The following is a 27,677-nucleotide window of genomic DNA, read 5'->3' on the forward strand; positions in this document are numbered from 1 at the left end:
TATGGTATTGTATGATTAACTAGAACTCACTCAGCGTAGCTGACTTTTAGTATGCACGCAGGTGAGTAGGTTGAGACAGCTGGCTTGAGTGGAGGACACATGGCAGAAGACTAAAGCCTGGCATCTGAAGATCTGATATGTTTTATAAGTTATGTTTTGATTTTGAAAGACAAGAGGAATGTTTTAAGACATGATTATGAATCGATATGTAATGTTTTATGAAAGTTTTATATTCCGCGTAAAGTTTTTAATTAACTCTGATATTTAGAACTGTGTTTATGAGTAAATCCAACACGAAAGTAGGGTTACCGATAACGGGGCCTTACACATTCCCTGTGAAAATATTTTAGATCAATGTGCTCAAGTGATGAAATGACGTTAAGTATGATGGGTAGGTTTTAAGTGATTACCAGTACTCCCTCCAAAGATTTCAAGGTGCATGTGATAAGCTTCTGAAAATACTTGATGCACAAGTCTACTCAAGATTAGTTTGATTAGTTGGTGGCATTGGATAGTATCGAACGTTCTAGTGATCTACATTTTAGAGTACGTGTGTATTGCTATTAAAAAATAAAACTAAACTGAATAAATATGTTTAAAAATTACATATACGGAAAATTCCAAAAATAAGTATTCATGAAAACAAATTTCTAGTTTTAGCTATCATTTGCAAAAAAATATGTGTTATAAATTAGTCGTGACGAGTAGTTTGTAGAACCAGTTAAAAATTGTCACGTGTCCTTAAACTAACTGTAATGAGCACGCTCACTAATCATTTACTCGTCACGACTAAATAGGTTTCTTGCCTCGTAATCAACGCCGACGAGTTATTTAAAAGTCCTTTAGTCGCGACGACTAGTTTACTCTGTTTACATTCCCTACACGAGTAGTTTATTAGTGGTGAACTCGTCACGACTAGTTTAACCTTATAATTTACTCGTCATGATTAAAGGACTTAAGAATTACTCGTGGGTGTTGATTACGAGGCATGAAACTTATTTAGTCTTGACGAGTAATTGATTAGTGAACGTGCTCGTTACGGTTAGTTTAAGGACGCGTGGCAAGTTCCGATTGGTTTCTATAAACTACTCGTCACGACTAGTTTGTAATACCTATTTTTAGAATTTTTTACAAATGGTACCTAAAACTATAACTTTGTTTTTACAAATACTTATTTTAGGATTTTTTCCTTAAATAAAATAGGTTTCTTTTTCCCATAAAGTGAACTCATCATGATGCTCAAGTACTTGAGAGAGTTGTTGAATCAAAGGATTAGCAATATCGGATTCTTGTTGAGGCTCATATCATCTTGTACTCGTATCCAAGAAAAGAATAACTTTTTAATGATTTCTCCAAAAAATTGACATCATATATTTGGTATGTTTATCTTATTTTTTATTGATTAATAATAACTTTTTAATGATTTCTCGAAAAAATTGACATCATATATTTGGTATGTTTATCTTATTTTTTATTGATTAATACTGCTAATAATAATCATTATAAAAGTAAAAGTAATATTAATCTAGGGTTATATAAATAAGGGTGGGATCCAGTGAAAACTTCTTTTAAAGAGAAAACTTAAAAACTCCTAAAAACCCCTAATAAATTATTTTTAACTTTTTTTTTAAATTTATTTTGAAGTTTTTTTTTCCATTATTCTTATATGTTGTTATTGGTTCCAAAAAAAAAACTTGTCGATAACCTCGTCGATGTAGTGCATATGTGTAATAGTGTGCATTGCATATATGCAAAAGTGTTTGTATTGCATAGAATACAACACTATTGCGCATATTTGATACACATTATTGTATATATGCAATATAAGACTAATACGCACATCGAACACATATTAGTACGTATGTTTAATACAACATTAAGGCACATGTGTACTACATCGACTTTTATTTATTATTATTTTTTTCATATAATACAACACTATTACACATATACAATACATAAATATTGAATATATGCAATTAAACACTATTAAACTTAAAAATACATAGCAATACACATGTGTAATACAACGGTATCGCACAGTAATACGTATGTGCATTACACCGGTTTTTTTTTTATTTTTTTATTTTTTTCAAGTAAAGGGTAAGAAAATATAAGAATAATGGCAAAAACAAAAATTTGAAAATATTTTTTATTTTTTAATTAAAAATAATTTTTTATGAGTTTTTAAGTTTTCTCTCTAAAGATGAGTTTTCTCTATGTTTAAATATATTTAAATATTTCGTCAAACGGGTAATTTTTTTACTTTTTATTTTTTATCCTTAAAAAGAAATCTTTTATGTATTTAAGATCAATATATCAAACCTACCATTGGCGGAACTTAAACAGTTACATTGGAGGGGTCACTAGTCATAAGTTCATACATATAAAGCAGCCAAATTTTTTTTCATCAAATAAAGAACATAAATACCAAAAAATAACATGTTATTTCACATAAATGAATATAAGCTTTCGGATAGGAGAGACAAAAGACATAAAACATAGTATAATTACAAATACATGGGTTATATATTCTACTTCTGAACCGAAAACTCGATGGGACCACAACCCCTTCCCGCCCTTAAAAAGGTCCGCCCATGAAACCTACCCTCACAGGAATTTGAACCTTCAACCTTTTTAGTCACGGAAGACACCAATATTTATCACAATATTTATAAGTTAATCTTTTAATATTAATCAAACCCAAACGTCCTTTTAACTTTTAGGTAGCGTTTGGTATGTAGTAATGATAGGAGAAATGAAATGATTCATTGCGTTGGAATGAAAAAAGTGGTGTTTGGTTGTTCAATGGAATAGAATCATCCATTACACATGGAGTCTCATTCTATCAAAACCATTCCTTCGCACCCCCCCTTCTTTTTTTTTTCATTCCATTCCTCCTTCATCCTACTTTCTCAACAACACCTAACAACAACAACAGCCACCACTACCTTCACCACCACCAACACCTAACATCACCGCCTCCACCACCAGCTTTACCACCGCCACCGTTGTCGCCACCATCTTCGCTGTAACCACCGCAAACATTGTCACCGGCGCCACCTGACCATCACCGCCACCCTAACATTTGCATCACTACCAATGCTACCACCGCTTGACACCGCCACCACCGCCACTACCGTCGCCACTGCCACAACCATTTTCGTTGCAGAGCTAACACCACCACCATTGCCATTGTAGTTTTTTTTTTTTGGTGAAAAAATTATTTTAAGATAGGATTGTTTTTATTTTTTTTATTTCATTCATACAATTTTTTTGGATACCAAACAAAATAAAGTAATAATTCATTTCATTCCATAGATTAACCAAACAAGACAAAGGAATGGTAATAATCCATTTCATTCCATTGTTCATTCCATTCATTCTCCCATTTCATTCCCCATTCATTCCATTACCTTCAACCAAACTAGGGCCGGCTTCGAGAATTTAAATGCCTCGGCCGAGCCGAAATAAAAAGGCCCATATGCCCTATAAAATAACGAAATATATAAGCTAAACCTTTTAATGACGATTAATGTTATGGATAAAAAAAGTTTGGGTCCAATATATTTAAGATGATTAAGATTCATACATATTTTATAATTTTGTTTTTAAATATATATATATATATAATAAATTTGGCCCCTGAAAATTACGGGCCTCCGCTAGACGTCTGTCTCGCACCACCCTAGGGTCGCCCAAGTTGTTTACCATGTTAGTAGAACTACTCCAAGATAACAATGTGTATGCGTGTTAATAAAACTGAGAAATCTTTTGATGAGAAAAATATTGTTAACTAATAATTCAATTGTATATTTTGTTAAAAGTATAGATAATGGTTAAAGTAAAATCGAATATGAATAGTACAAAAAATTTCTTAGTTTTCTATTATGTTAAAAGGATAAAAATACTTTATCAAAATCAAATAGAATTTTTATTTATTACAATCCTACTCATTTCCTTTTTTCATTAAAATATTATGTTAATACGTAAATAATAGTAGCTTATAGCTTATAACCTTATAGGTGAGAGAATCATTTTCATTATTATTTCATCTTCACAATATACCCTATCCTTTCATGGTATAACCGGTTCAACCGACCAATACGTACTGGGTTTTAAAACATTGCTCTTCGGTCACCGGAAAATTTTCAGACTTGTCTTTTTCATTTTTATTCTCTTAGTTCTACTACTTTGTCAACAATAGATTCAAAGGTCAAACTACCATAACGATGTCGACTCCCCGGTGGTTCCAACGTGCCCCCGAAAAAGCCGTGCCCCGGCCTGATGTCCGGCTTGCACCACCCTAGAGCCGGCCATGAACCAAACTTTTCTGTGTTTACAATATTTATTACAATATTTATTTGTGAAATATATATGTTTTTATATGTTTTTTCATGTTTCAATGATTTTACATTACATTTATTTGTGTATTTATGTTACGTACGTAATAAATATCATATTTTCGTCCCAAAAAATATACTACAAATTATCTTGTCATTTAAAATTATATATTAGACGATTTCTATATTTTCACCCGTGTCATACACGGGTCGCCTAGCAGTCATTAAAAAAACACACACACAAACCCGTACTACTTAGAAAAACAAAAGTTCATCAACCAAACATCCTGATTATTAAGAAACAATACCAACCTTTGTCCCCTGTGCAATAAACTAGAATAAAAAATAATATCTTATAAATATCTAAAATGATTTTCATATGAAAAACATGTGCTTATTTCAAAGTTTACCAACCATGCATCTAGTACTTGTATCCTTATCCGGCCAATAGCTCCTCAGTCCATCACCACTCGTTTCGTTATCTTACTATAGTGACAATGGTTGGTCCAAGAAGGCCCGAGTTCGTGCTGTTCGGTTCCTCAATCGTTCAGTTAAGCTTCGGTCTGAATGGTTGGGGTGCGGTTCTTAAAACCCTATACTCTCGTAAGGTTGGTAATCGGTCTTCTCATTCGATAATATGGCCGGTGTCACGCGTTTGATTTCGTTACTTCTCAATAAATCTTATATGTAATAATATAGCGCAAATATTTTATATGCATCTACTGTTATTTCATATATATGTTAATCTTTCAAATGCTGTAGGCGGACATATTTGTACGAGGATATTCTGGTTGGAACTCCAGGCAAGCCCTACAAGTTCTGCACAAAGTGTTTCCAAAGGTCTTTTTACCAACTTTTATTTATTTATTTGTTTGTTTGTTTAGCTACTCTTTTAAATTTATTTTTCTTCTTCTAACTTACCATTTTTAGGATGATCCTGTACACCCAAGTCTTGCTATAGTTTACTTTGGAGGTAACGATGCAGCGCAGCATCGTTCGAATGGCGATAATTCTCATGTACCTCTTTCTGAGTATGTTGAAAATATGAGGAAGATAGCTAACCATCTCACGGTGAAGTTTTGATTTATGATGTTAATAATAGCCTATCTAACAGCTCTACAAATTTAATACTTCTATGTAATATATATATATACACACACACGCACACACACACACACATTAGGGGAGGGTTATTGTACAATAATATCTTATCGTATATTACGTACGCGAACTTCCAGGGCGTTGGATTAAAAAACACGCGATGGCAGTTTCATAAATAACCCAAACTAGTTCATGATCAAATTCGTCGATTACAAATCCAATCTTATCAAAATTCTAAACTCATCAGTTTATCTTATCCAATTTCTAAACTCTAATCAGAGCTTAAAGTATGAATTCTCTAAAGTCAAAAACCAAAATCAAAATGAAACGTCGTTGAACATCAAGAATCTTCAAAATTGATCAAAAAATGATGATTTAATCAATCAAATTAATGTGTAGAAGGATTTAGATTCATCAATCGATTATGAAATAGCAGAATACTATAATCAATTGAGCTCTGATTACGGTTCAAAATATCACGTTTAAACGTTCTGGACAAAACTGAAGACACTAAAACGTTCTAACCAAAACACATTTAAACGTTCAAGTTAAACGTTCTGACCAAAACAAACACCTTTAAATGTTCAAATTAAAATTACAATCGGTAAAAATATTCTGAGTGTAACAAATCAATTGAACGTTCAGTTCTTTATTAGCCAACTTCAATTGAAAAGTTGTCATTCAACTAATACATTGAAGTAATACATTCAACTAATACATTCAATAAATGCGTTCAAGCAATACGTTCAATTACCCTCAATTAATACTCTTAAACTAATACGTTCAACTAATACATTCAATTCCCCTCAATTAATTCTCTTAAACTAATACGTTCAAGTAATACGTTCAAGTTAAAAAACTAAAGTTTTGATTCAAATTTAATTGAGTTCTTTGCACATGTACCCCTGGTCTTAGTTGTTGGCTGGAATCAAAATCAATTTTTTGATTAAAAAAATAAAACAATTATGCTTAAATTATGAACATTAACTAACAAACATTAATTTCTATATTACAGAGTTTTTGGTTATTACACTCAATTGATACCATGCTCTAGTTGACACCAGAATCAAACAAACTTATTAACGATTTCACAAACCAATGTAAAAATCGAAACAGATTCACGAATAAACTAGAACGTTCACTTTTGAATTTCAATTAGATTTTGTTTTTGATTTGGGTAGGCAATTTTGGAGTACAGGTCCAATTTTTATCGACGATTTAGAAAGACGAATTGATTCACGATCGTGTTCGTTCAAATTCTGCCATCAGTGTGATTGCACACGGTTAATTATGGAGAAGTTGAATTGAAATAATTTACGATTTTGCCACAACGTGTTTTTGAAATCACCGGTGAATTAACTCGCGTATATATATATATATAGGGGATGATTCATGCGAGAAATGATATTACAGCGAGAAGTGCGAGAAGTGAATCTCATCCATTGATTATATAAATCAATAGTTTAAAATATAGAATGGTATTTTTTTAATTATTGTGAGAATGTTATTTGGGTTTTAGGCTTAAAAGGACAAATTTGTCTAATAATGTAGGTATAAATGTTGTAACGGCTGCGATCCATCTTTCAGTCCCTTGTTTCACTCCCTTTTAATTTTAGTATTTTAATAACTAAACCTAACATCAAAAGGTTCATTTACCGTTAAAATAAAAAAATAATCCAAAGATTATTTAGTTAAAAAGGTACAAATAAACAAGTTATATATAAGAAATAAGATAGAAAATAAAATTAAATGGTTCACTCCTTATGCATTAAATAGACACGATCGTTAAATTGCTTAGGTCATAAATAATTTATCTATTATTAAACAAAAAATTATAGGCCCCTAAAATTTTATTGGCCTTGTGCGGTTGCACGACTTGGGCTGTCCCTGATACAGAATACACACGCGTACTTCTCTACACACATACACCCGTACTTGCATACGTACGTACGTATACGTGCGTACGTAGGTACGTACATGCGTACACACATACATACACATACACATGCACCTACATACACACATACATACATACATACATACATACATACATACATACACGCGTACCTACATACATCTAAAATTTAATGAATTTGATCTTTTAATAAAAAACGTTCTATCACGTGTCATGATACTTAACTAATGGGATTTTAATTTACATCAATGTGAAAATTAATATAGCTATAGACTAACAATTGATATAGAGTATAACAATCAACTTAAATGTAATGCAAGTAATATCTAATGGGATTTTTAATTTACATAAATGTGAAAATTAATCCAGCCGGTTATTCATTAACCGAGTTATATATTTATCTCATCGGTAATTAATAATGTATTATTTAATACATCCGTTCTCGTATGGTTTTGTAATCGGATCCTGTCGGGTTAGTTTTGGTGCTGATTATTCGTTTATATTCCGTTGCGCATTCATTAATTAACAAGATTAATTATTATTTGTCATATTTATTGAACCGGGTTTAATAAATAAAATTTTGATCACCACTGAAACCCAACATTTTATCCATCAATTCAAAGTTAACAGTTGCAGTATGCAAACCTACAACAGATGTTCTACAAGTTAACCAAACGGTGAAAGTCGAATGAGGCATCAAGTTCCTATCATCAATGTCAAGCACCTCCATATAACCACGGGCATCAGAATAGCCAAAGGGGTGAAGGCAAAGTGGATTCGAGCTCATGTCGACTCCCTTTTAGTGGCCAATCAAGTAGGGGGAAGTTATGATGCGAAGGACCCAAAGATGAGGGAATATCTGAAAGTAACACAGGAATTGCTAAAGGAATTCGCACACGCAGAGGTAATACATATTCCCAGAAGATCCAATAAAAAAGCAGATGCCTTGAGTAAATTGGCTGCGGTCGCATTCGATCATTTAGCCAAAAAAGTGAAAGTGGAGACCCTCCAGCAACCGTTAGTGGTAGAAGTAATGGTCACCTAGGTAGGGGCTCAAGAAGTCAACTAGATGAGCCCCCTCATCGAGTACCTTCGGGAAGGGAAAGTACTGGAAGATAAGGAAGAGGAAAGGAAGCTAAGGGTCAAAGCCCTGCTGTATGAAATAATCAAGGGAGACCTGTATAGGAAGTCCTAACTAGGACCCTCCCTCAAATGCATCGACTTGGGGGAAGCAGAATATGTTATCAGGGAGATACATGAAGGTATCTGTGGGATGCACATGGGGGCGGAAATGGTGATAGCCCGGGCAATGAAGGCAGGGTATTACTGGCCAGCCATGTTTCTTAGTGCTGTCAAAGAAATACAAAAGTGTGACCATTGCCAAATCCATGCACCGATTTAGAAGAAACCGAAGTCAAACCTAATACCAGTAAGCTCCTCATGGCCTTTCCAAGAATGGGGGATAGACATAGTGGGACCTTTCTCGGAGGGAGCAGGAAAGGCAAGATTCCTAGTGGTGGCGATTGATTACTTCACAAAATGGGTAGAAGCGAAGCCACTGCATACTCACAAGGGAACAAATTAAGAGATTCGTGTGGGAGAATATTATTTGCAGATTCGGGTAACCATATGCCATTATTAGCGATAACGGGAAGCAATTCGCCAACAATCCATTCCGAGAATGGTGCTTCCAACTAAGGATAAAACAAGTGTTCACATCAGTGGCTCATCCCCAAGCTAATGGTCAGGTAGAGCGGGCAAACAGAAGTATGGTGGAAGGAATTAAAGGAAGGTTAGGAAGGGAAAGGGGGTCATGGGTGGAGGAGTTACCCCATGTTCTGTGGGCACATAGGACCATGCCAAAAACCAGCAACTGGGAGACACCATTTAGCTTGACATACGAAACGGAAGTAATGATACCTACAGAAATTGGAGCTCCAACGCGTCGAACCCTGCAAAGGGAAGAAGGGAATGAGGAAGATTTACGGTTAAATCTGAACTTGGCAGAAGAAAGAAGGGAAGAAGCTGCAAAAAGGGAGGTAGAGTACGAAAAGAAGATTGAAAAATATTACAATGCCAAGGTCAGAGAAGTCAAGTTCAGATAAGGACATCTAGTATTAAGAGACAACGAGGCAAGCAGGAAGGAAGACCAAGGGAAGTTATGACCAAAATGGGAAGGACCTTATCAAGTTACGTGGGCCGAGGAAAAGGGAGCCTACATGTTAGCAGCTTTTGCAAGAAAAGAGATTCCAAGAACTTGGAACTCGATGTAGCTCAGGAAGTGTTACGCTTAAAGGCACAAACGAAAGAACCAAGGATCAGTAAAAATAAGGAACCTCTCCGTGAGGAAACCCTAGAAAGTCAACTGTTATTTTGTACAATCCCAATGTAAACGTGATCGTAGTTAATAATATATTATTTAATACGCCCGTGCTCGTATGGTTTTGTAACTGGATCCTGTCGGGTTAGTTTCGGTGCTGATTATTTGTTTATATTCCGCTAGGCATTTATTAATTAATAAGATTAATTATTATTTGTCACATTTATTGAACCGGGTTTAATAAATAAAATTTTGATCACCACTGAAACCCAATATTTTATCCATCAAATCAAAGTTAACAGTTGCTGCATGCAAACCTACAACAGATGTTCTACATGTTGTGGGTTACCCTATTCAACCTACTTATTTTTTTATTTTACTTTTAAATGTGTTATATGAAATAAGTTATATTGGTTAGGCGTAGTATCCCAAAATTTAGACTAATAAAAATTATAATAATATTTTATAATTACAATGCAAGTGTTTTATATAGTTTTTTTTTGTTGTTGTAAAAGGTAAATTTTAAATCTTAATAACCGAAAACAATAAAATAAAAAGAAACTAAATAAGTAAATGTTAATAAGTGAAACCTATAAAAAATAAAAATAAAAAACTCTCTTGGGTCAAACGAGTTGTGTTCACGCCAACCCATATATATGCGAGTTGTGTTCTAGTTTACGTGTCTTTCATGATTTCCGGGTTAGGATCGTGTTTGAGTTCGTATCAAATTTTCGAGTTCATATGGGGTTCGACCCGACAACCCGCTAACACAACCCGTTTATCATCTCTATCTAAAACTCAGAATAGTCATGGATGGATGCTTAGACTCGTGGGTGCTCATAAATACATCATTTGAACTTTGATTTTGAGAAACCTATATTTTTAAGAAAACCTAGATCTAGAATTCTAGATTTTTTAAATTAGAGTTTTCTAACACAGTAAATTTTTTTCTATTATTACAATTATTACGTATGTTTATCTGTGTATCATAAAAAAGATTAAAAAAAAGTTAAAACAATAAATAAATAAATAAGCATCAATATATAATAAAAATTGATACAATGGTCAGTGAATCAATTTTTTTTTGGAAACAAAAGTGATCCAATTTATAATTACCCTTAGCTACATAAGTTATGGTAATGAATTTGGCTCGGTGATTTATGGTACAAGTTTTTGGTTGCCTCGATGAAGATGGTGTTGTTTAACAAGTTCGGACTAAAGTTTCCTTTATTATGAAACGTTATAACTGGGTTCCAAAGAAAATAAACATTTTTGCGTGAAGAGCGGAGATGGATAGATTGGCGACTAAGGAGGCTCTTGTGGCCCACTCCATTCAGGGTGAACCCGGTCTCTCGCGGATTCTGTGACTCGGGTTAGGAAAATTTATGTCATCTTACTTCGTGCCATCTAGCTAACGAGGCATGGAGTGCGGTTAGCTCTTGGAGTCGAATTCCACCTATATTCGCTTTATCAATAGTGATTTGATCAGAGTGCACAACTCATCTTCGTGCCGTTTTCTCCAACAAATCGTATTCGGTTCGCGAACACATTGGGCTATCTAGTATCTATGAATTAAAAATTGATCCTATTTTAAGTCTCTTACATGAAAAAAATGATGTAATTTCTCATTTTAATTGTTTGTTGTATTCCTTGCCTTTATCGTCTTGCTAGTTATTAGTTTTTTTATTGAAGTTTAAAGAAAACATTTATGCTTTTCATCGAACCTCGGTCACAGGCATAAAGTCTCATGGCGAACCTCGGAATACAACAAACAATTAAAACGAGAAATTACATCATTTTTTCATGTAAGAGACTTAAAATAGGATCTGTTTTTAATTCATAGATACTAGATAGCCCAATGTGAGCCAGATTCATTGCTATAACTTATGTAGTTAAGGGTAATTATAATTTGGATCACTTTTGTTTCCAAAAAAAATCGATTCATTGACCATTGTATCAATTTTTATTATATATTGATGCTTCCAAACTTGCTAAACAACACCATCTTCATCGAGGCAACCAAAAACTTGTGCCACAAATCATCGAGCCAGATTCATTGCTATAACTTATGTAGTTAATGGTAATTATAATTTGGATCACTTTTGTTTCCAAAAAAAATCGATTCATTGACCATTGTATCAATTTTTATTATATATTGATGCTTTTATTTATTTATTGTTTTAACTTTTTTTAAATCTTTTTTATGATACACAGATAAACATACGTAATAATTGTAATAATAAAAAAAAAATTACTGTGTTGAAAAACTCTAATTTAAAAATTCTAGAATTGTAGATCTAGGTTTTCTTAAAAATATAGGTTTCTCAAAATCAAAGTTCAAATGATGTATTGATGAGCACCCACGAGTCTAAGCATCCATCCATGACTATTCTGAGTTTTAGATAGAGGTGATAAACGGGTTGTGTTAGCGGGTTGTTGGATCGAACCCGATATAAACCCGAAAATTTGATACGAACTCAAACACGATCCTAACCCGGAAATCGTGAAAGACAAGTAAACTAGAACACAACTCGCATATATATGGGTTGGCGTGAACACGGCTCGTTTGACCCAAGAGAGTTTTTTATTTTTATTTTTTATAGGCTTTACTTATTAACATTTACTTATTTAGTTTTTTTTTATTTTATTGTTTTCAGTTATTAATATTTAAAATTTACCTTTTACAACAACAAAAAAAACTATGTAAAACACTTGCATTTTAATTATAAAATATTATTATAATTTTTTTTAGTCTAAATATTGAGATATTATGCCTAACCAATGTAACTTATTTCATATAACACATTTAAAAGTAAAATAAAAAAAAATAAGTAGGTTGAATAGGGTAACCCACAAAGTCTCAATTTGGATGATGCTTTGAAGAGACAACAGGTTAATGATGTTTGATAAGACAACATGATTCATGGTTCATGATATCATTAGTTATAAACCCATCATCATATTTTTTTAGGCTTCCATTTCCTCTCAAGAGTCAAGAATCATCAACTCAAGAGTCAAGAATCATCATTAATATGTTACCCAACCTCCGTCGTCAATATTAATATATATATGAACAAAATCATCATTTCTGTTCCATTTCCCTTGGGCAATGACGGCATGCCGGAAAAAATCGTAGCTGTGATCATCATCTAGAACACTTCTGATGAAACCTTAAAGTTATGGTCGGTTAGAATACATGCTACTAACCGGGCAGAATCTTTCTTCCTCTCTGTGATGGAACCTCCATCACCTGATTCTGATGCCCGTGGTTACATGGAGGTGCTTGACATTGATGATAGGAACTTGATGCCTCATTCGACTTTCACCGTTTGGTTAACTTGTAGAACATCTGTTGTAGGTTTGCATGTAGCAACTGTTAACTTTGATTTGATGGATAAAATATTGGGTTTCAGTGGTGATCAAAATTTTATTTATTAAACACGGTTCAATAAATGTGACATATAATAATTAATCTTAATAATTAATAAATGCGCAGTGGAATATAAACGAATAATTAGCACCGAAACTAACCCGGCAGGATCCGGTTACAAAACCATACGAGTATGGACTTATTAAATATTATATTATTAACTACGATCACGTTTACATTGGGATTGTACAAAAATAACAGTTAGACTTTCTATGGCTTTCCTCACGGGGAGGTTCCTTATTTTGCCTGATCCTTGGTTCTTTCGTTTGTGCCTTTAAGCGTAATACTTCCTGGGCTGCAACTAGTTCCAAGTCGTTGGAATCTCTTTTCCTGCCAAATCTGCTAACTTGTAGGCTCCATTTTCCCTGGCCAACGTAATTTGATAACGTCCTTCCCATTTTGGTCCTAACTTCCCTTGGTCTTCCTTCCTGCTTGCCTCGTTCTCTCTTAATACCAAATCTCCTTTTCTGAAATTGACTTCTCTGACCCTGGCATTGTAATATTTTTTAATCTTCTTTTTGTACTCTACCTCCCTTCTTGCGGCTTCTTCCCTTCTTTCTTCTCCAAGTTCAGATTTAACCGTAAATCTTCCTCATTCCCTTCTTCCCATTGTAGGGTTCGACACGTTGGAGCCCCAATTTCTGCAGGTATCATTGCTTCCGTTTCGTATGTCAAGCTAAATGGTGTCTCCTCGTTGCTGGTTTTTGGTATGGTCCTGTGTGCCCACAGAACATGGGGTAACTCCTCCACCCATGACCCCCTTTCCCTTCCTAACCTTCCTTTAATTCCTTCCACCATACTTCTGTTTGCCCGCTCTACCTGACCATTAGCTTGGGGATGAGCCACTGACGTGAACACTTGTTTTATCCTTAGTTGGAGGCACCATTCTCGGAATGGATTGTTGGCGAATTGTTTCCCGTTATCGCTAATAATGGCATATGGTTACCCGAATCTGCAGATAATATTTTCCCACATGAATCTCTTAATTTGTTCCCCTGTGATGGTACGCAGTGGCTTCGCTTCTACCAATTTTGTGAAGTAATCAATCACCACCACTGGGAATCTTGCCTTTCCTGCTCCCTCCGGGAAAGGTCCTACTATGTCTATCCCCTATTTTTGGAAAGGCCATGAGGAGCTCACTGGTATTAGGTTTGACTTCGGTTACTTCCACATCGGTGCATGTATTTGGCAATGGTCACACTTTTGTATTTCCTTAACAGCACTAAGAAATATGGCTGGCTAGTAATACCCTGCCCTCATTGCTCGGGCTACCCACCATTTTCGCCCCCATGTGAATCCCACAGATCCCTTCATGTATCTCCCTGATCACATACTCTGCTTCCCCCAAGACGATGCATTTGAGGGAGGGTCCTAGGTAGGACTTCCTGTACAGGTCTCCCTCGATTATTTCATACAGCAGGGCTTTGACCCTTAGCTTCCTTTCCTCTTCCTTATCTTCCAGTACTTTCCCTTCCCGAAGGTACTCGATGAGGGGGCTTATCCAGTTGATTTCTTGAGCCCCTACCTGGGTGACCATTGCCTCTACCACTGACGGTTGCTGGAGGGTCTCCACTTTCACTTCTTTGGCTAAATGATTGAAAGCGACCGCGGCCAATTTACTCAAGGCATATGCTTTTTTATTGGAGCTTTTAGGAATATGTATTACCTCTGCGTGTGCGAATTCCTTTATCAATTCCTGTGTTACTTTCAGATATTCCCTCATATTTGGGTCCTCTGCATCATAACTTCGCCATACTTGATTGGCCACTAAAAGGGAGTCGACATGAGCTCGAATCCTCTTTGCCTTCACCCCTTTGGCTATTCTTAGGTCCGTGGTTACATGGAGATGCTTGACATTGATGATAGGAACTTGATGCCTCATTCGACTTTCACCGTTTGGTTAACTTGTAGAACATCTGTTGTAGGTTTGCATGCAGCAACTGTTAACTTTGATTTGATGGATAAAATATTAGGTTTCAGTGGTGATCAAAATTTTATTTATTAAACCCGTTTCAATAAATGCGACAAATAATAATTAATCTTATTAATTAATGAATGCGCAGCGGAATATAAACGAATAATCTGCACCGAAACTAACCCGACAGGATCCGGTTACAAAACCATACGAGCACGGACGTATTAAATAATATATTATTAACTACCGATGAGATAAATATATACCTTGGTTAATTAATAACCGGCTGGATTAATTTTCACATTGATGTAAATTAAAAATCCCATTAGATATTACTTGCATTACACTGAAGTTGATTGTTATACTCTATATCAATTGTTAGTCAATTTAATACTAGCTATATTAATTTTCACATTGATGTAAATTAAAATCCCATTAGTTAAGTATCATGACACGTGATAGAACGATTTTTATTAAAAGATAGAATTCATTAAATTTTAGATGTATGTAGGTACGCATGTATGTATGTATGTAGGTACGTGTGTATGTATGTATGTGTGTATGTATGTGTATACGTACGTACGTACGCAAATACGAGTGTATGTGTGTAAGGATGTACGCGTGTGTATTCTGTATCAGGGACCGCCCAGGTCGTGCAACCGCACAAGACCAATAAAATTTTAGGGGCCTATAATTTTTTGTTTAATAATAGATAAATTATTTATGACCTAAGCAATTTAACAATCGTGTCTATTTAATGCATAAGGAGTGAACCATTTAATTTTATTTTTTATCTTATCTCTTATATATAACTTATTTATTTCTACTTTTTTAACTAAATAATTTTTGGATTATTTTTTATTTTAACGGCAAATAAACCTTTTGATGTTAGGTTTAGTTATTAAAATATTAAAATTAAAAGGGAGTGAAATAAGTGACTGAAAAATGGATCAGACCCGTTACAACATTTATACCTACATTATTAGACAAATTTGTCCGTTTAAGCCTAAAACCCAAATGACATTCTCAAGATAATTACAAAAATACCATTCTATATTTTAAACCATTGATTTACATAATCAATGGATGAGATTCACTTCTCGCACTTCTCGCTATAATATCACTTTTCGTATGAACCATCCCCTATATATATATATAGGGTGAGATCAAGTGAAAACTTCTCTTTAAGAAAAACTTAAAAACTCCTAAAAAATTATTTTTAACTTTTTTTAAAAATTCTTTTTGAAGTTTCTTTTTTTTCATTATTCTTATACGTTGTTATTGGTTCCAAAAAAAAATCTTGTCGTAACGTCGTCGGTGTAGTACACATGTGTAATAGTGTGCATTGCATATATGCAAAAGTGATATATTGCATAGAATACAACGCTATAACACATATTTGATACATAATTGTATATACGCAATATAAGACTAATACGCACATCGAATACACATTAGTACATATGTGTAACACAATAATAACGCACATGTGCACTACATAGACTTTTATTTTATTATTATTTTCTTGCATATAATACAACACTACTACAAATATACAATACACAAATATTGAATATATACAGTCAAACACTATTGAACTTAAAAATACATAGTAATACACATTTGTAATACAATGGTTTCGCATAGTAATACGTATGTGCGTTACAATGGGTTTTTTTTATTTTATTTTTTATTTTTTTTGAGTTAATGGTAAGAAAATATAAGAATAATGACAAAAACAGAAATTTGAAAATATTTTTTATTTTTAATTAAATATAATACTTTAGCAGTTTTTAAGTTTTCTCTTATATATATTTATATATATATATATGGGGGTGGGATCTAATGAAAACTCCTCTTAAAGAGAAAACTTAAAAACTCCTAAAAACTATTTTTAATTTTTTTTTACATTTTTTTTGAAGTTTTTGTTTTTTCCATTATTCATATATTTTGTTATTGGTTAAAAAAAAAAAAAACTTTGTCGGTAACCTCGTCGGTGTAATGCATATGTGTAATGGTGTGCATTGTATGTATGCAAAAGTGTTTGTATTGTACAACATTAACGCACATGTGTACTACATCGACTTTTATTTTATTATTATTTTTTTTTCATATAATACAAGACTACTACACATATACAATACACAAATATTGAATATATACAACTAAACACTATTGAACTTAAAAATACATAGTAATACACATGTGTAATACAACGGTTTCGCACAGTAATATGTATGTGCATTACAGCGTTTTTATTTTTAATTTTTTTATTTTTTTTCGAGTGAAGGGGACCAAAATATAAGAATAATGGCAAAAACGGAAATTTGAAAATAGTTTTTTATATTTAATTAAAAATAATTATTTAGGAGTTTTCTCTTGATCATCTTCCTATATATATATATATATATATGTATATATATATATATGTATATATATATATATGTATATATATATATATGTATATATATATATATATATATATATATATATATATATATATATATATATAAGGGTTCAAATAAGAATAAAGAGTTTTATAAAAATGGGAAGAACTAATAGATTTTTGACATTTGGCATTAAAACCTATAGTAAAAGAATAATTCTAGGAAACTATGTCGGTTTTTGGTGATTTTAAATCTCAACCATTGATTAACATGATCCAATGGCTATGATTTATTCTTAATCTTAGGAAACTACTTCTTTTTACTATAACCCTCCTATATATATATATATATATATATATATATATATATATATATATATATGGGAGATTTCAAATGAGAACCATTTTGAGTTTTAAGAACTCGAAAGAACTCGGTAACAATTTTTTTTTTAGAATTTTTTTTTACACATGCGTAATATATGTAGGTTACATACACGTAAAAAACTACAGATTTTTTTACGTACCGAGTCGACTTTTTACATATGTGTAGCGGACGTAAAAATTAGTATAACCACTTACATCTTTATTCTCTCTCCTATTTTGACTTTTTTGCCAGATTTAATTTCAACCACATATTCCAATCCATTTAATTAAATGTGTGGCCTAGAATGGAGTTCTTAAGTTCTTAAAACTCAGCATGGTTCTCAAAAGATCCCTTCCCTATATATATATATATATTCTAACACAACTCATGTCTCATTAATACTGTCCAGAGCCTATTCGAGAACACGCGGTTAATATTTCTTACCGCGCCTCCTGTAAACGAGCCTCAGCTGCTGCAAGTTTTGGGGTGATATGATTATAACTCTACTATTTTTTTTTTAATTATTTTCTGTTTGTTGTAATTAGTTGACAAACACTTAAATATCTCAGGAGTGATGATCACACAAATGAATTGCGCCAAAAATACGCAGATGCTTTGGAAGAATTATGCCTTGATATGGGGATTAAGGTTATTAATCTTTGTAGCGTGTTTAAGCTGCATCCTGACTGGGAGGAAACCTTCTTTATGTTAGTATATATGCATCCTAACTCTATTTCATCATGTAAAACCTCAATGAGGGTTGACACAGCCCATTTCTATCTGTAACAAATAAATAACCGCCTTAATCGAATAAGAACATTCGTGGTCGACTAATTATGTTTGCGACAACAGAGATGGGATGCACTTCTCAGAACATGGGAGCCAGGTTGTGGCAAAAGAGATACTGCTAGTCCTGAAGCAGGCTGACTGGAAACCAAGTTTGTGGTGGCAAGATATGCCTTCAGAGTTTGCCTAGCATTCAATAATTTGAATACCGTCATCTATTCGTCGAGTTTCAGGTTGTTTGATTTCACCAATCGTGTCTGTGTGACGTTGTTTCTATGTATTCTATTGTAATTTCGAATAACCCATTGAATGGATTTGATATCCGGGTACGTTGTTCAGTTGCGTATGAGTTAACTGATAGTTGTTGGGCATTAATAAATGGGCTTGCATGGCTGAATTGATGAGAAACCTTCATACACTAACCATTTATTTATTTGCACTATTATTTTCATGTGTTCAATTAGCCAACAATAATAGATAAGTTGGGTAGTATACTAGTATCAGAATAATTCATACGAGAGGTTGGAGAGGGTTGCATGGGTATGAGTTATCTTTATCAGCTAAAGTCTATGTCCACTCAAATCTGTGTGATTTTTGTGAAATAAACAAAGAAAACATGGCCTACCAAAAATAATTTGAAATTGTATTTATTTTATTTCCCCGTTAATTGTAAACTAGTAGAAGAGCTCATGTGTTGTGACGGGGATTCGACCGGTAGAAGTTTTGGACTAAAATAATATATTTTAACAAACATCGGGGACGAAGTTTGCAACAAAAATGAAACTATATGGACGGAAATCAACTGACAAATTAATCGTTTTGATCGAAATAAACCTAAACCGACTGAATACACAATAATACCAAACATCAATGCTTCTTGATCGATAATACACAATTACAAATTTACAATTAGTTTTTCTTAAAAGTATGAGAAAAACTATTATAAACACAATACTCCACATCTTGGGTATGACTCGAGAGCTGCACATCGTCATTGAAAGTTCTTCAATTTTGATGATGAATGCCATTAGGATTGATCTCTCTGTGATTTGGAAGGTTGGATATCGTCTTTAAGGCTCTGGAACATGATAATCTGTTGAGTCATCCAAAATGTTATAAATCATCAAACCCTAAGTCAACCGATTTTCAAACCCATCACGTATCGCGATGGACCAAAAAGTCAACATTTATAAAAATAGTCCATCGCGTATCGCGATGGACATGTCTTCAACCCCGTCGCGTAGCGGGACGGGTCTTCTCACTAGCTAACTTCATTTTGCATGCTGGCTATCCCGGGTCTTCATTCGATGCTCGTACATGTCCAAATTAATTGCATTAATCACCTGTGACCTGTAATACAATAAACCCGTATGAAGTATCGAAGGGCGTGCAATAAACAAGTAAAACTAAATAATTATTATGCAAAAATATACATAATACCCAACCATTAATAGCCAACGTGAGTACGTGTGTAACCGGACAGCGATACGCACGTAGACTGAAATTGGATATGTAACTCGTTCATAGCTAGTATGCAAGCAACCGACGATTGAACATACATAACCAACACCAAAATATAGATAAAAATCCATTATATCATAAAAATAATCATGTGTGGTGTGTATGTGGGATGTGTGGTGTGTATGTGGTTATCTAATACAAATTCAAGTTTATCCACATATTTGTTCCCTTAAATTGTATTGGTTGTAGAGATGTTCAACGAAACCGGTTCCTGGAACCGAACTGGTGGACCCGAACCGGTTCCTACCCGTTTTTTGTAGGAACCGGACCCTATCTGATTCAACCCGATGATCCGTGACCGGTTCTTGCATTTCTGAGTGGGGGATGGTAGGAACAGGAACCGGTTCTGGAACCGAACCATCCGGAACCGGTTCCTAACCGGTTCTAGCCGTTGGATCGAATATAGCCGTTGGAAATCGTTTTTTTGGCCGTCTTTTGACTATTGGGGTCAAAAATAGCCGTTTTTTGGCTCCCCCAAGCACCCCACTACTAGTATAAATAGGTATTTGGTGTCATGGGTTCATCACAACACTCAAAACGCAAACCCGAACGCAAAAAAATACAAAAAAACGCTATTACAACGTTTTGAGTTCTCTAATCTCTTGTTTTCTCTTCTTCTATATTCATATTTGTTGTTATGGCTGCCTCACAATCATCGGTTGGTCAAGGTTCCAACGCCGAACCAAGTTTCGTTCGTATTGTACCTCATAATCGTAATCAAGAGATTTGGTGCAATTGGGATTTGGTTGAATTGAGTGACCATTCATTGAAGGCTCGGTGCAAGTTTTGTGGGATTTATTTAAACCCACTTTCGAATTCAAATTTGAAGAAACACATCGAAAAACCGTATTGCAAGGCGTTGAAAAAGAACGTCGATTCGCAACAAACGCAAATGGATAGTGAAGGCGGAATATTTACATACCAAATTGATCGAGTTAAAGATCGTATGGCGAAGTTTGTGATTCAAGAAGCTTTGCCGTTTAGCCACTTCGACAACCCTCGCTTAACCGCCATGATTCGAGATACGCTTCAACCACAATACACTCACGTAAGTCGTCATACTCTTAAACGTTATTGCTTAAAATTGTGGAAGAAGGCCAAAGAGGTACTAATTGCATATTTTGAAAATATAAATACGGGAATAAACTTAACTAGTGATGTTTGGTCGGCTCCACATGGTCTACCCGAATCTTATCTTTGTGTCACCGCTCATTGGGTAGACCCGTCATCGTGGGAAATGATGAAACGCACCATTGCTTTCGAACTCTTTGAGTATCCACATACGGGAGATAATTTGTTTGAAATTTTAGATTATGTTATAAAAACTTATAAACTAGAAAATAAAATATTTTCAATGGCATTTGATAACGCGTCGAATAATACATCGGCGGTTGATAAATTAAAATTAAAATATACGCCGATTTGCAATGGTGTATTTTTTCACTCAAGGTGTGTTGCACATATCATTAATTTAATCGTGCAAGACGGACTTGCTTCGGATGAGGTTACATCGGTTATAAACGATTTTAGACTAATGATACATGAAGTTTTTAAGAAAAGTAAAAAAAGACAAATAGAATATAGAAAATTTTGTAAAGATACGGGAAGAAAGCTTTGGGAGCTAATTGGGATGTACCTCATCGATGGAATTCCACTTGCATAATGTTTCAAAGTGCTTTGAAACAAAGAGAAACTTTACAAATGTTTCATTCTAGTCTTGCCGAGAATGATTTGGCAATTCCCTTTTCAAATGAGAAATGGAAAATTATCAATGACTTATCGACTTTTCTTGAAGTTTTTAAAACATCAACTACGAAACTATCGGGAACGTATTATCCGACAAGTCCCTTGGTTCTTTCGGAGTTATTTTTAATCGTTAACAATCTTAACGAATTTGAAAATAAAAGTCCAATGTTTTCAAACATCATATTACCAATGAAGTTTAAATTAAAAAAAATACTTTCTTGAATTGCCACCAGTTTTTACTTGCGCCGCCGCTTTAAACCCAATGTTAAATATTACGGGGGTTGAATGTGTGATAGACGAAATTTTTTCAGCCTTAGATATGCATGAAGTTGACCCAAACTTTTCAACAGAGGCAAAAAATGATTTTAACTTGAATTTTAAATTTATGTATGACTTTTATTTAAATAAATATGGGTCAAACATACACATGCCTATGCCGGGGGGGTCTTCATCAAGTTCAAGTGCTACTAAAGTACGAGATCCCATGATTAGCCTTATGAACACCGTTCGCAACGTAACGGCTAAAAGGGGTAACATCCCTTCAAGCGAACTAGGAAGGTATAGTGCAAATGATTACTCTACCGGTTTATCCGAAGAGGAATATGGCACTTTTGATGTTTTGGCTTGGTGGAAGGTAAAGGAAACCGAGTTTCGGATTCTTGCCACCATGGTAGCTTCGGAATCCGCTTCTACGGTAGCTTCGGAATCCGCTTTTTCTCTTAGTGGCAGGGTAATATCGGTGAGAAGAACAAGACTAAATTCGGAGTCGGTGGAGATGTGCATTTGCTTAAAGGATCACTTGGACTCAATCGATCGTATTCAACACGTAACCACTCTCGAAGATGAAACACCACTTGATGTTCGAGTGCACGACGAACAAGAAGGCATTTCTACAAGTAATTCCGAGGAAGAAGTCGCAACTGATGAATGTTCCCACTGATGAGTATTCCTCATCAGTGGCAACCTTCAGTAGTTGTCATCAGTGGCAGCTTTCCCACTGATTCAACTGATGACTGTTCCCACTGATGAGTATTCCTCATCAGTGGCAGCTTTCCCACTGATGAGTATTCCTCATCAGTGGCAGTCTTCAGTAGTTGTGATCAGTGGCAACCTTCAGTAGTTATTATCAGTGGCAACCTTCAGTAGTTGTCAACTTGTCATCAGTGGCAACCTTCAGTAGTTGTCTTCAGTGGCAACCTTCAGTAGTTGTCTTCAGTGGCAAACATCTTCAGTAGTTGTCTTTTCTTCATCAGTTAATTGTTTATTTTTATGTTAATTGTTTTTTTATTTTTCATGTTATACAAATACGAATCGTAGTTTAGAATCCAAATCGCAAACGAAAAAAGAAAAAAAAAATTTTTTTACACTGTAACCGGTTGGAACCGGTTACGGTACAGGAACCGGGTTAGGAACCGGTAAGAACCGGTTAGATAGGTTAGGGGTCCGAGGGTGGGAGAACCGGTTCGGTTCCCTAACCGGTTCGAGCCTGGAACCGGCTTAAAAGGGGGTTTTGAATATAGGAACCGGTTAGGAACCGGTTCCGGTTCCTAGTCCCAAACCGTTTTGAACATGCCTAATTGGTTGTATTATATCATCTAATATGTCTTTTTCAATTACTGGATTCAAGTTTAAATTCTTAGGTTATGTTGCTTTAATAGTTTTTCAGGTATCCCCTTTTTAGTTCGTTAGGGCTTTTTATAAAATTTGTCATATAAAAAATCTACTATTATAATAAACAAAAATAATGATTAAACCACATACCTCTTAATTGGCCTAATATTTTGACAAGTGACACCCCTATCTTTTCATCTTTAATTCTTAATTATTTTATTAAAATAAATCATTTAAAACCTTCCATTACTTATTTCTTTATCACATCAAAGCACCAAAAACTCTTAACATATTTTTTTCCATAATATTTAATTTTAACAAAAAATGTTTATTAATGATATCCTTTTACAATATGTGTTTTAAAATTTTAATATAACATTCCATGTTTCTTACAATTTAATGACTTATACAAAATAATAGTCTTAATAATTTTAAATAAAAAAGTGAATGCTTTAGATTTTATACTTACCTTATTTTTAATTTAAACCACACTTAACACTTTAATTTTGAAAATCATTCATGATTTTTAAAATTTTTCACTTTCCGACTATAATTATAATTTCTATTATATTCCAAAAACAATAGTAGTAACAATAATAATAATAACATGCTCAAAAGCTTATAAATTAATTTTTATATAATCTTACTATCCTATGTTTTTTTATTAAATCGATCTATTTCTCATTAAAAAAACAAATGTTACTAACGGTAATTTTTATTGTTGGCCATGTGCTGTTACATGTTCATATTCATCAAATCTAGATAACTACCTTTAAGGTAAAATACATGTAAATATGACCAAAATATCTAACGGTCGCTGCTATACAAACCTATAATGGTTTCATGTTGTTTGAGAGTTTTGTTACTTTGAAAAAAATGAAGCTGTTGTTTATATTTAAAACAATGTTTTTTATGTTTTAAAATACCTTTTCAGTTTTTGTGGACTAACATTGTTTTAAACTCTTAGTATTATATGTTTCGTTTATATATGTTTTTTTTAATGTTAAACTCAAATATTAATTTATATTGCTTTATAATATAATATAATATGTTTATTTAAACTTTGTATATTGTTTATTTAATTATTTGTATGAGTTATATTAATCTTTTTTTTAAACACTATTTTTCTTAAAAATATAAATCCCTATATCGAATTAATATTAGCACTAAATGATTTATGTTTTTATTAACAATCATGTGTTATTAGTAAGAAAAGTTAACTAAATAAATTTTAAGCACTATATATAAGGAAAGTTTTTAGATATTTATGTCGCACTTTATAGATTAAAATTAAAGATTGAGTTAACTTCCTAATATTCAATGAATAGGGTAACTACAAATGTTGTATATGAAAACAATTTTAGAGATTAATGAAAATTTATCATCTAATTTTCTTTTTCTTATTTTATTTTATGAAAATTTTATTGTCTTCAGTGTTGTAATACATATTCTGATATTCATATTCATTCGTCTAATATCAAATTAGTATAAGTACTTCATATTGTTTTGATCTTTTGTTAATATAGTTTACCGGGTATTTAATATAGTAAATAAATAAAATTACATCCAAACAATGGACTTTTGTCTAACATGCTTGCGAACATACAAGTGGATTCGCATTCTAACTAAAGGATGCCAAGTGGCTCCTTTATGCTTGAGTATTAAACACACCTCCATCTTCTAACGCTCATCGTCATTATCATCTTCTACAATGGAGTCTCCAAGAGTTGAAATCGTCTCTGACTTCTTAATCAAACCAAAATTTGTATCTGAAGAAGCCAAGAAACCAGTTTACCTGTCGCCATGGGATCTTGCTATGATGTCTACAAATTACATCCAAAAGGGTCTCCTTTACGCATTACCCAAAAATCAAGATTTCTCCATAACCGCCTTCTTGGACGACCTCAAAGACTCCCTTTCCGCCACCCTTACTCACTTCCACCCACTCGCAGCCCGTTTATCCACCGTCAAGCAACAAAATCCACCTTCTTTCTCCGTGTTTATCGACCCGAACAACAGCCCAGGAGCGCGGTTCATACATTCATCCGTTAACTTGTCATCAGTGGCAACCTTCAGTAGTTGTCTTCAGTGGCAACCTTCAGTAGTTGTCTTCAGTGGCAAACATCTTCAGTAATTGTCTTTTCTTCATCAGTTAATTGTTTATTTTTATGTTAATTGTTTTTTTATTTTTCATGTTATACAAATACGAATCGTAGTTTAGAATCCAAATCGCAAACGAAAAACGAAAAAAAAAAATTTTTTTTTACACTGTAACCGGTTGGAACCGGTAAGAACCGGTTAGATAGGTTAGGGGTCCGAGGGTGGGAGAACCGGTTCGGTTCCTTAACCGGTTCGAGCCTGGAACCGGCTTAAAAGGGGGTTTTGAATATAGGAACCGGTTAGGAACCGGTTCCGTTTCCTAGTCCCAAACCGTTTTGAACATGCCTAATTGGTTGTATTATATCATCTAATATGTCTTTTTCAATTACTGGATTCAAGTTTAAATTCTTAGGTTATGTTGCTTTAATAGTTTTTCAGGTATCCCCTTTTTAGTTCGTTAGGGCTTTGTTATGGTATTTGTCTGTCTTGTTTTTATTTCTTTTTTTTTTCTCTTTATAAAATTTGTCATATAAAAAATCTACAATTATAATAAACAAAAATAATGATTAAACCACATACCTCTTAATTGGCCTAATATTTTGACAAGTGACACCCCTATCTTTTCATCTTTAATTCTTAATTATTTTATTAAAATAAATCATTTAAAACCTTCCATTACTTATTTCTTTATCACATCAAAGCACCAAAAACTCTTAACATATTTTTTTCCATAATATTTAATTTTAACAAAAAATGTTTATTAATGATATCCTTTTACAATATTTGTTTTAAAATTTTAATATAACATTCCATGTTTCTTACAATTTAATGACTTATACAAAATAATAGTCTTAATAATTTTAAATAAAAAAGTGAATGCTTTAGATTTTATACTTACCTTATTTTTAATTTAAACCACACTTAACACTTTAATTTTGAAAATCATTCATGATTTTTAAAATTTTTCACTTTCCGACTATAATTGTAACTTCTATTATATTCCAAGAACAATAGTAGTAACAATAATAATAATAACATGCTCAAAAGCTTATAAATTAATTTTTATATAATCTTACTATCCTATGTTTTTTTATTAAATCGATCTATTTCTCATTAAAAAAACAAATGTTACTAACGGTAATTTTTATTGTTGGCCATGTGCTGTTACATGTTCATATTCATCAAATCTAGATAACTACCTTTAAGGTAAAATACATGTAAATATGACCAAAATATCTAACGGTCGCTGCTATACAAACCTATAATGGTTTCATGTTGTTTGAGAGTTTTTTACTTTGAAAAAAATGAAGCTGTTGTTTATATTTAAAACAATGTTTTTTATGTTTTAAAATACCTTTTCAGTTTTTGTGGACTAACATTGTTTTAAACTCTTAGTATTATATGTTTCGTTTATATATGTTTTTTTTAATGTTAAACTCAAATATTAATTTATATTGCTTTATAATATAATATAATATGTTTATTTAAACTTTGTATATTGTTTATTTAATTATTTGTATGAGTTATATTAATCTTTTTTTTAAACACTATTTTTCTTAAAAATATAAATCCCTATATCGAATTAATATTAGCACTAAATGATTTATGTTTTTATTAACAATCATGTGTTATTAGTAAGAAAAATTAACTAAATAAATTTTAAGCACTATATACAAGGAAAGTTTTTAGATATTTATGTCGCACTTTATAGATTAAAATTAAAGATTGAGTTAACTTCCTAATATTCAATGACTAGAGCAACTACAAATGTTGTATATGAAAACAATTTTAGAGATTAATGAAAATTTATCATCTAATTTTCTTTTTCTTATTTTATTTTATGAAAATTTTATTGTCTTCAGTGTTGTAATACATATTCTGATATTCATATTCATTCGTCTAATATCAAATTAGTATAAGTACTTCATATTGTTTTGATCTTTTGTTAATATAGTTTACCGGGTATTTAATATAGTAAATAAATAAAATTACATCCAAACAATGGACTTTTGTCTAACATGCTTGCGAACATACAAGTGGATTCGCATTCTAACTAAAGGATGCCAAGTGGCTCCTTTATGCTTGAGTATTAAACACACCTCCATCTTCTAACGCTCATCGTCATTATCATCTTCTACA

The 27,677-nt window shown here is 33.1% G+C and overlaps 1 protein-coding gene across 2 annotated transcripts; it reads left to right on the forward strand.

The window, feature by feature from the left end:
- The first annotated feature begins 4,799 nt into the window (after positions 1 to 4,799).
- Positions 4,800 to 18,808, forward strand: LOC143580755 (GDSL esterase/lipase CPRD49-like). Of its 2 annotated transcripts, none has more exons than XM_077063699.1 (6): positions 4,800 to 4,951; positions 5,106 to 5,183; positions 5,274 to 5,414; positions 18,184 to 18,260; positions 18,344 to 18,481; positions 18,627 to 18,808. In XM_077063699.1, exons 1-6 carry the CDS (start codon positions 4,841 to 4,843, stop codon positions 18,748 to 18,750), a joined length of 669 nt encoding a protein of 222 aa, XP_076919814.1. In that variant the 5' UTR covers positions 4,800 to 4,840; the 3' UTR covers positions 18,751 to 18,808. The 2 variants fall into 2 exon arrangements, with proteins under 2 accessions (XP_076919814.1, XP_076919815.1); XM_077063700.1 differs by having other exon boundaries at positions 5,106 to 5,159.
- Positions 18,809 to 27,677: the final 8,869 nt, after the last annotated feature.

The sequence above is a fragment of the Bidens hawaiensis genome, unplaced genomic scaffold (genome assembly GCF_021521415.1).
Source record: "Bidens hawaiensis isolate Kalapana, Puna unplaced genomic scaffold, B.hawaiensis_p1.1 tig00030582_1, whole genome shotgun sequence".
Taxonomy (NCBI): domain Eukaryota; kingdom Viridiplantae; phylum Streptophyta; class Magnoliopsida; order Asterales; family Asteraceae; genus Bidens; species Bidens hawaiensis.